At 38.3% G+C, this 9,453-nt stretch overlaps 3 protein-coding genes across 3 annotated transcripts; 2 read left to right on the top strand and 1 right to left on the bottom strand.

Annotated features, from left to right (window-relative positions):
* The first annotated feature begins 6 nt into the window (after window positions 1–6).
* LOC111786032 (SUN domain-containing protein 4-like) lies at window positions 7–2,383 on the top strand. The gene is made up of 3 exons (XM_023666385.1): window positions 7–1,197; window positions 1,276–1,361; window positions 2,126–2,383. Exons 1-3 carry the CDS (start codon window positions 88–90, stop codon window positions 2,355–2,357), a joined length of 1,428 nt encoding a protein of 475 aa, XP_023522153.1. The 5' UTR covers window positions 7–87; the 3' UTR covers window positions 2,358–2,383.
* A 635-nt stretch (window positions 2,384–3,018) lies between these two features.
* LOC111786033 (probable glycosyltransferase At5g03795) lies at window positions 3,019–6,700 on the top strand. The gene is made up of 4 exons (XM_023666386.1): window positions 3,019–3,399; window positions 3,479–3,711; window positions 4,654–5,002; window positions 5,729–6,700. Exons 1-4 carry the CDS (start codon window positions 3,139–3,141, stop codon window positions 6,389–6,391), a joined length of 1,506 nt encoding a protein of 501 aa, XP_023522154.1. The 5' UTR covers window positions 3,019–3,138; the 3' UTR covers window positions 6,392–6,700.
* A 934-nt stretch (window positions 6,701–7,634) lies between these two features.
* LOC111786034 (dynamin-2B-like) lies at window positions 7,635–9,447 on the bottom strand. The gene is made up of 4 exons (XM_023666387.1): window positions 9,394–9,447; window positions 8,701–8,768; window positions 8,381–8,550; window positions 7,635–8,234 (listed from the first exon to the last, which is right to left on the bottom strand). Exons 2-4 carry the CDS (start codon window positions 8,727–8,729, stop codon window positions 7,999–8,001), a joined length of 435 nt encoding a protein of 144 aa, XP_023522155.1. The 5' UTR covers window positions 8,730–8,768; window positions 9,394–9,447; the 3' UTR covers window positions 7,635–7,998.
* Between the last annotated feature and the right edge of the window lie 6 nt (window positions 9,448–9,453).

The following is a 9,453-nucleotide window of genomic DNA, read 5'->3' on the forward strand; positions in this document are numbered from 1 at the left end:
GAACCTTTGAAAGGAGAAACTGATTGTACCAGTCGTTTAAACGATTCGTGCTCAATTGATTCTACAAGCCAGGCTTCTGACAATGAAATGCTTTCAATTGAAGAAAGTAGCAGTCATATACAAGCTGCTACAGGGTTGCCTGAGGCCGAGAGCTCGAGCACCGGAGTAAAATCTGAAAGTAAACCTCTCAAGGGAGATATCTCGTCAGACACTGTTCTTCTGGGCCTTGAAGAATTCAAAAGCAGAGTCTTTACATCTCGGACTAAGGATGAAACTGGTCAGGCTGGGAATACTATCCATAGAGTAGAACCTGGTGGTGCAGAGTACAATTACGCTTCAGCTTCAAAGGGAGCAAAGGTGTTGGCTTTCAACAAGGAAGCAAAAGGAGCTTCTAACATCTTAGGCAAGGACAAAGATAAGTACCTCAGAAATCCATGTTCTGCTGAAGAGAAATTTGTTGTCATAGAACTTTCAGAAGAAACCTTAGTAGTAACAATCGAAATCGCTAATTTTGAGCACCATTCTTCTAACTTGAAAGAATTCGAGCTACATGGCAGTTTGGTTTATCCAACAGATGTTTGGTTCAAGCTTGGGAATTTCACTGCTCCAAATGCAAAACATGCACATAGATTTGTTCTCAAGGATCCAAAATGGGTGAGATACTTAAAGTTGAATCTTCTTACCCACTATGGTTCAGAATTCTATTGCACACTCAGCACTGTTGAAGTTTACGGAATGGATGCTGTTGAAATGATGCTAGAGGATTTAATATCTGCTCAACATAAACCCTCTATATCAGATGAAGCTACTATCGATAAGCGAGTAACTCCGTCCCAGCCTGGATCCAATGATGTAGGACAACAACATCGTAGAGAGTCGCAATCTCTTGCTAATGAGGAAAGTGATGATGATGATGTCGTTTTAGAACTTTCAAAGAGTAATATACCTGATCCGGTCGAAGAATCACACCATCAACAACCTGGCAGAATGCCTGGTGACACTGTTCTCAAAATTTTGACGCAGAAAGTTCGTTCATTAGACCGAAGTCTATCTGTTTTGGAGCGGTATCTCGAGGACTCAACTTCCAAATATGGCAATATATTCAAAGAGTTCGACAAAGATATAGGAAATAATGGTCTACTTATTGAGAAGACTCGTGAGGATATAAGAAATATTCTTAAAGTCCAGGATAGCACAGTATGTCATACTCTTCTCCTTTCAATCCATCTTCTACTAATAACAATGCCAATTAACATTGGTTTGTTGTCATTGCAGGATAAAGATCTTCATGATCTCATTTCTTGGAAGTCCACTGTTTCCTTGCAGTTGGATGGTCTGCAAAGGCATAATGCTATTCTCAGGTTTTTGCCCCCCCACCCACCACCACACAAACATCTTATAACTGTTCCTATGTTCTATTTTTATCAAAATAGTACTTTTATGCAGTAGTTTGAGTGTTGTAGTGGCTGCCCAAACCATATTTTGAAAGGAGTTATGGGAAGTATTTTTAATCAAAGAATGTGTAGCTATCCAGGAAGTTTTCGTTACTCATAGCTATGATATTTACTTGAGGAAATTGTTTGTTTTTACCTTTTCTTTTGTTTTGAAAACTTTTTCCCCCTTCTTTTTTTCATTTTTTGTAATTTTAAAAACACTTCTGAAAATGTTTCTTTGATATTTGATGAGCGGCCGTACTATGATTGCTCAGGCGACATGGCCCCACACGCTACACACAACAACAAATTGTTATGCGGTCGGTAAACTCTTTTTGCAGACAACCTATCAAATCATCTCACGTATTTTTGAATATTTCGTTCCGTGTCATATACATGTCTTCGGTCTTTCATTTTGATATTCCCGCTCGTGCCCGGAGAGAGAATGCATAAATATTGTTTTTCTTTGTTTATTATTTTCCTTCCTACTTTCTTCAAACTGTTTTCCATGTATCGTATCCAATAAAATTCCTGGCAAATGTTCTCATTTCTTGATCATTCTTACCTAACATTTCCTTTGGGGAAAAAAAGACTTGGGAATCTTTGTTACTTCAAAAAATGTGCAAATTTCTCTTTGTAGAAATCTTCTTGTAGAGATGGAAGATGCTGAAAGCTTCTGTTTTGTTTTGCAGATCTGAGATTGAAAGGGTCCAGAAGAATCAAACTTTTCTGGAAAACAAAGGAATAGTTGTTTTTGTTGTGTGCATCATTTTTTCATGGTTTGCTATTTTAAGATTATTTCTGCATATTGTTGTTAGAGTACGTGAGAGAACAAATAGTTCCAGGAAATTTTGTTGTATAAGCCCTTCCTGGTATCTATTACTTTTGAGCTGTTGTATTATTCTTTTCATACAGTCGCTATAATCATGGATTGCCCCCTTTTTCATCCATTTTTCCTTCTCCAATTTCTCAGCTTTAATTAAAGGCCCTTCTGATTCAGATGAACTTGAGGTACTTTTAAAAAGGGTTATTCAATAGGGGAGGAGCTTTATGATATGATATGTTATGATATGATTATGCGACTCTTATGATATACGATATGATATGTGCATGATATGGATTGTTATGTATGATATTACTTATATGTTACATGAATGATATGATATTATTGACAGGCAAAACGACAACTAGTATGAAAGATGCTGTAATGGCCCGAGCTCACCGCTTACAGATATTGTCCTCTTTAGATTTTTCCTTTTGGGCTTTCCCTCAAGGCCTTAAAATACGCGAGGGGAAGGTTTCCATACCTTTATAAATGGTATTTTGTTTTCCTCCTTAACCAATGTGGGACAACACATATATGATAAATGTTCTAAGAATTGATGTGAACAATGTTATGATATAAAGAAGATGCTAGCGGAGTTGTATTATGTGTTTATGCATTGGGGGATATCCCTATTCATTCACGATAATACGAACATGTACGCTACTAGACAGGAGAATGATTATTATGTTTGACATAGTACTGCCGTAACGGTCTCTCTTTAGAAGGAAAATACAATAATGGGAAGAACGAACTATATGGATCGAGAATCTCTCTCATTTTCAGCAAGGAATTGACTCACAAAGAAGCAATGAATCTTGTGTTTTATGAGCTGTAGAACATTATAGTTATTAGCACACATTCACAAGCATAGTATCACTTATGAGGATGATTATGGCAGATCAAAGGCATGGAGAAGGAGAAATGGAGCATTCTAAGAAGCCATTCTTCTTCTCATCTTTTAACCCATTTTTGTTTGTGTTAATTTTTCTTCCTTCTCTTGTACTTGTTTCTCTAGTTTGCAAGCTTGATTTGGAGGTTCCTTGGACGACTGGCTTGGATAAGGTCTTCTCAAGTTTTGCTCCTCACTTGCTTGACCCAGCTGCTTTGGACCTCAAGGGACACTCTTTTTCCTCTCCCATTGTAAGTATAAAATTTATCGTTGCAAATCTAACTCGTTTGTACCTTTTGTAACCTCGTTGACTTGGATCATGATCATTAGGAAGGATCACAAAAGACGGTACCTGAAAATAAAGAACATAAGGGAAAAGATGCAACTTCGGGGATCAGTAGAGTTGAGAGATACACTAAGTTGGAGAAAATAGAGGAGAAGTTGGTAAGAGCAAGAGCAGCGATAAGAGAAGCGGGTCGAGTTCGTAACCTTACGTCTGTACATGATGATCCTGACTATGTTCCTAGAGGTCCAATATATAGAAACCCAAATGCTTTCCACAGGTACGAGTTTAAATGACAATTTTAACCTTACGTGTCTCGATTTTGATTTCAATTTGGATTCTATAGTTTAGTTTAAATGACAATTTTAAACTTATGTGTCTCGACTTCGGTTTCAATTTGGATTCTATAGTTTAGTTTAAATGACAATTTTAACCTTATGTGTCTCAATTTTGGTTTCAATTTGGATTCTATAGTTTAGTTTAAATGACAATTTTAACCTTATGTGTCTCGATTTCGGTTTCAATTTAGATTCTATAGTTTAGTTTAAATGACAATTTTAACTTTATGTGTCTCAATTTCGGTTTCAATTTGGATTTTATAGTTTAGTTTAAATGACAGATTTAACCTTATGTGTCTCAATTTCGGTTTCAATTTGGATTCTATAGTTTACTTTAAATGACAATTTTAACCTCATGTGTCTCAATTTTGGTTTCAATTTGGATTTTATAGTTTAGTTTAAATGACAATTTTAACCTTATGTGTCTTGGTCCTACTTTTTCAACCATCTGGCGTCGTGATCTTGACACACTTGCGACCAACCTTAAGGGGAATCAAGTCCCATATATATTTTTCACCCAGGTTTTGTGGTTTCATCGGACCCTAGGCGAGGTTTGTATTTGCCAACCGAATATCGCTTGTGCGAAATCCAAGCTTGTTCGACCACACACGTCGTCTGCGCGTGCATGTTCAATCGTCTACTACACAACCGACTTGCCTCTACACTAGGCCAAGTCACTTAGCTCGACCTTGCCTCTACTCGGGGCCAAGGTCTCTCATTGTATCCATGACTAATGTTTACATTAAATCTTTGTTAATTTTCATCGGTGGTAGAGAAATCTAGTAAACATCTACGAATTTTTTAAAAGTTTAGAGACTAAATTGAAACTAAACTCAAACCCGAACTAGAACATATAACTTCATCGGGTTCGGGTTCGTGTGCAGGAGCTACCTAGAAATGGAAAGGCTTTTAAAGATATACATATACAAGGAAGGAGAGCCACCAATGTTCCATGAAGGTCCATGCAAGAGCATATACTCCACAGAAGGAAGGTTCATTCATGAAATGGAGAAGGGAAACTCATACACAACCAATGACCCTGATCAAGCCCTTCTCTATTTCCTCCCTTTCAGCGTTGTCAATTTGGTTCAATATCTCTATGAACCAAACTCTCATGATGTTAATGCCATTGGCGTTGCAGTCCAAGACTACATCAATGTCATCTCGAACAAGCATTCTTTTTGGAATCGCAGCCTCGGTGCTGACCACTTCATGCTTTCGTGTCATGATTGGGTAAGCAGCTTTGGAATGTTAGGAATAACGACTCTTCATAATGGTATGATATTGTCCACTTTAACAAAGTACACCATAGAGCCTCTCAGGAGGTCAATGTAGCCCTCGCATAGCCTTCCCTTAATCGAGGCTCGACTCCTTTCTCTAAAGTCCTCGAACAAAGTACACCCTTTGTTCGACACTTGAGTCACTTTTGACTACCCTTCGAGGCTCACTTCTTTGTTCGACATTTGAGGATTTTATTAATATGGGTAAGTTAAGGGCATGGCTCTGATACTTTGTTAGGAATAATGGGTCTCCACAATGGTATGATATTGTCCACTTTGAGCATAAGCTCTCATGGTTTTGCTTTGAGCTTCCCCAAAAGGCCTCATATCAATGGAGATGTATTCTCAACAATCCTCCCCTCGATCAAAGTACACCATAAAGCCTCCCGTGGGGTTATGTAGGCCTCGAATAATCTCCCCTTAATCGAGGTCGACTCCTTTCTCTAGAGCCCTCGAACAAAGTACACCCTTTATTCGACACATGAGTCACTTTTGACTACACCTTTGAGGCTAGCAATTTCTTGTGTTTGACACTTGAGGATTCTATTGGCATGACTAAGTTAAGGGCATGGCTCTAATACCATTTTAGGAATAACGACTCTCCATAATGATATGATATCGTCCACTTTGAGCATAAAGCCATTGGCTTCGATCTAAGCTTTCTTTCTTCGTCTCGCAGGGGCCACGAACCACCTCGTACGTTCCACTTTTATTCAACAACTCCATCAGGGTATTGTGTAATGCAAATGTTTCAGAAGGTTTCCATCCCTCTAAAGACGCATCGTTCCCAGAAATCCATCTTCGAACGGGAGAAATCGATGGACTTCTCGGGGGACTCTCGCCTTCTCGTCGACCTATTCTTGCATTCTTTGCAGGTCGTTTACACGGCCACATAAGGTACTTACTACTGCAAAAGTGGAAGGAAAAAGACGATGACGTGGTTGTTTACGACGAGCTTCCAAGCGGAGTATCATACGAGTCGATGTTGAAGAAGAGTCGGTTTTGTTTATGCCCGAGCGGGTATGAAGTAGCGAGTCCAAGAGTTGTGGAAGCTATATATGCTGAATGTGTACCTGTGTTGATATCAGAAAGCTATGTCCCTCCTTTCAGTGATGTTTTGAATTGGAATTCATTTGGTGTGCAAATAGAAGTGAAGGATATAGGAAACATAAAAGAGATACTAAGAGGGATATCTCAATCTCAATACTTGAGAATGCAAAGGAGAGTGAAGCAAGTTCAGAGACACTTTGTGATTAATGGAACTCCCAAGAGATATGATGCTTTCCATATGATACTTCATTCGATCTGGCTCAGAAGATTGAACGTACACATTCAGGACTAAGCCACATCGATATGAATCCAACTACTGATCCATTACATGTATCGAAGGACCAATTATAAGAAGTAAGATACAGAAGATTCAAGAGGTATTTACATTACTAGTGAATGTACGAGAATAGAGAAATTTTTTAGCCCAAAATTTTTTATAATAATAGTATATCAAGTAGAGAATAGAGCCCAAATTTTTTTATAATAATAGTATATCAAGTAGAGAATAGAGGTAATAAATAGTCGAACTACCCTTTAAGACTATTTATGTCATAAGTATTATTTTCTTCTTTTAATTCAAAGTCATTTACTGGGCCAAGAGCACCCCCTCGTGTAAAAGCTTCGATCGTCGATTGACCAAAATGAGGATCCCAAATTGTATGAGCAATAGGTCTTACATGTAAAGGGTCTTGTAACCATGCTTCAAAATTACCTTGTCAAGCTACATGAAAGAGATTTCTAGAAGTCCACAGCAAAATTTTGCCAATTGTCCGAAATGTGAAGCAAAAATAGTTTGATATAGACGTTCTTCAGTAATATTATCATGACTTTCGAAGTCATGCGCGGTAGCAATACCAAACCAAATACGATGAGTAGTGGGATCCTGAACTAAACTTTGGCTAGACCTTGGAAATCTTAGTGCCGCTTGAAAATGTTTGTAAAGATTAGTATTTTACCAATTCATTAGATAAGTCTATATAAAGCTAATTCTAGAGTGAGCTGTCTTAGGATCTAAGAAAGCATCTCTAAATACTCATTTTTACTTATCTGCATCTCTAAATACTCATTTTTACTTATCTCAAGCAAGTTTGAAAGAAATTACAAGGCTTGAAAGAAATTACAAGGCCGCTCTCCTGGAGGAAAGGTTTGAAAGAGAACATTGTTCTAGTACCAGATTCAAAAGATTAGCGCACCATTGAGGCAATATCAGAATAGACATTACAATTCCTGGTCAATAATTCAATCACATATATAGGGACACCATAATTGAAGCGTACCGAACGGAGTACTTCCTGGTCAATAATTTAATCACATATAAGCGTAACACGAACGGAGTACTTTAGAAGATCACATATATAGGGACACCATAATTGAATTGTTACAAGCGTAACGGAGTACTTTAGAAGAAGCGATCTATTGCCAAGTCATTACAATCCAAGAGTTCTACACCATAATTGAATTGTTACAAGCGTAACGAACGGAGTAGTTTAGAAGAAGCGATCTATTGCCAAGTCATTACAATCCAAGAGTTCTTCTCTTTCTAACCAGCTCTTTCCAAATCCACCATCACAAATTCTATTCAAGATTCACTTTACACTAAGAAATAACTGAATATTATATTATAACCCATTAGAAATGGATATGATAGTACAAACAAAAGCATAACTAATGCATTCAAATACATTTTTCTTGTCCAAAAATGAATGGTAGAACAAAAACTTGAATCTAGTCTTGTATTTATGAAGAAAGCAGAGTATAACCTGAGACTGAGAAATGTTGTATATATACACAAACCTCTCTCTCCACTTTGAAGTTTCTAGTAGGAATATGAACTTGAGGAGATCACTAAATATGACCCAATGTTGCTGAGAATATGAATCATCAAGGTCTGTTGTGATGCTAGAAGTATTTGGAACCAGAAGATGACTGTGGAGGTGCTGGTGGCAGACGGTTTGGAGTACGACGACTGCTCGAGTTTGAACCTGAGTATATGTCACCATTTTGTGTGGGATCGTTAGAATACCTACTGCGACCATTGGAAGAAGATCTTCTGGAGTCGACCCGACCATTAGCAGCTGCATCAAATGCAGATTTCCAGTCATCTCCAGGCGTTCCGCTAGTTCGGGGACTACTTTCTGCAAAGATTCGTCGCAGGTTTGCAGGTTAAGTTGTATAATCGCGAAAAACAAAATGATGCCATGTTTCTACTCCAGTTTCATTTTACAAAAATCAAGCAGATCAGTAACGTAATATATTTGCTGCAACTAGTGGCTAAGATTACCTGCTGCATCATTGTCGGACCAACCAGCAGCAGCTGCACTATTATCGTGGATGCTGAGCTGGCGCGTAAGTTTCGAAAGGAGAGAGGATTGTTTTTGATAACGTTCTCTCCTCCGTTTTACGTTTGGGTCCTCCAGAAGAAGCTCCTCAATCCTGGCTGAGCTTTGGCCACTGTTCATCATGAGCATACAATAAGATGGATTTCGAACTTACGATCAACAGTCAACGTTAAAATGAAAATATTTAAGCGTTAAAAGTAGAATTAAAATAGAAAATATGTAAGAATATAGAGTCTATACCAACATTAAACCCAAACTCTACCTGATCGAGCTATATAATTGGTTTAGCATGTCTTCCTTGGCCTTCTCAACTTGACAAAGTACAACAGCCTGCAAAATTCAACAACTCGCTAATGAAATAAACTGTGTTGAAGACAAAGACATGAACTACATGGGATAATCATTCAAATATAAGTTTCTATTGACATTTGTTAGGAGGGAGTCACACATTGGCTAATTTAGAGAATGATCATGGATTTATAAGTAAGGAATACATCTCCATTGGTATGAGGCCTTTTGGGGAAGCCCAAAGCAAAGTCATGAGAGCTTATGCTCAAAGGGGACGATATCATACCATTGTGGAGAGTCGAGATTCTCAACATGGCATCAGAGTCATGCCCTTAACTTAGCCACAAGTGTCGAACAAATGGTGTACTTTGTTCGAGGCCTCCAGAGAAGGAGTCGAGCCTCGATTAAGGGGAGGCTGTTCGAGGGCTCCATAGGCCTCGGGAGAGGCTCTATTGTGTACTTTGTTCGAGGGGAGGATTGTTGGGAGGGAGTCCCACATGGGCTAGTTTAGGGATTGATCATGGGTTTATAAGTAAGGAATACATCTCCATTGGTATGAGGCCTTTTGGGAAAGCTCAAAGTAAAGTCATGAAAGCTTATGCTCAGAGTGGACCATATCATACCATTGTGGAGAACCGTGATTCCTAACAGTTTCAACATAAATTACCTTGGGGACATTTGCAGCTAAACTATTTAAAACTGCTTCAACGTAACCACGAACTTCTTG

This window comes from Cucurbita pepo, unplaced genomic scaffold, assembly GCF_002806865.2.
Source record: "Cucurbita pepo subsp. pepo cultivar mu-cu-16 unplaced genomic scaffold, ASM280686v2 Cp4.1_scaffold000949, whole genome shotgun sequence".
NCBI classification, from domain to species: Eukaryota; Viridiplantae; Streptophyta; class Magnoliopsida; order Cucurbitales; family Cucurbitaceae; genus Cucurbita; species Cucurbita pepo.

Coding starts and splice junctions, on each gene's coding strand:
- LOC111786034 (XM_023666387.1), bottom strand. CDS start 8,729: ATGCTAAACCAATTATATAGCTCGATCAG. Junction 8,551..8,700: donor CAATTATATAGCTCGATCAG/GTAGAGTTTGGG, acceptor CATGATGAACAG/TGGCCAAAGCTCAGCCAGGA. Junction 8,235..8,380: donor GTCCGACAATGATGCAGCAG/GTAATCTTAGCC, acceptor GAATCTTTGCAG/AAAGTAGTCCCCGAACTAGC.
- LOC111786032 (XM_023666385.1), top strand. CDS start 88: ATGCTTTCAATTGAAGAAAGTAGCAGTCATATACAAGCTGCTACAGGG. Junction 1,198..1,275: donor TTAAAGTCCAGGATAGCACA/GTATGTCATACT, acceptor TTGTCATTGCAG/GATAAAGATCTTCATGATCT. Junction 1,362..2,125: donor AGGCATAATGCTATTCTCAG/GTTTTTGCCCCC, acceptor TTTGTTTTGCAG/ATCTGAGATTGAAAGGGTCC.
- LOC111786033 (XM_023666386.1), top strand. CDS start 3,139: ATGAGGATGATTATGGCAGATCAAAGGCATGGAGAAGGAGAAATGGAG. Junction 3,400..3,478: donor ACTCTTTTTCCTCTCCCATT/GTAAGTATAAAA, acceptor CATGATCATTAG/GAAGGATCACAAAAGACGGT. Junction 3,712..4,653: donor AACCCAAATGCTTTCCACAG/GTACGAGTTTAA, acceptor GTTCGTGTGCAG/GAGCTACCTAGAAATGGAAA.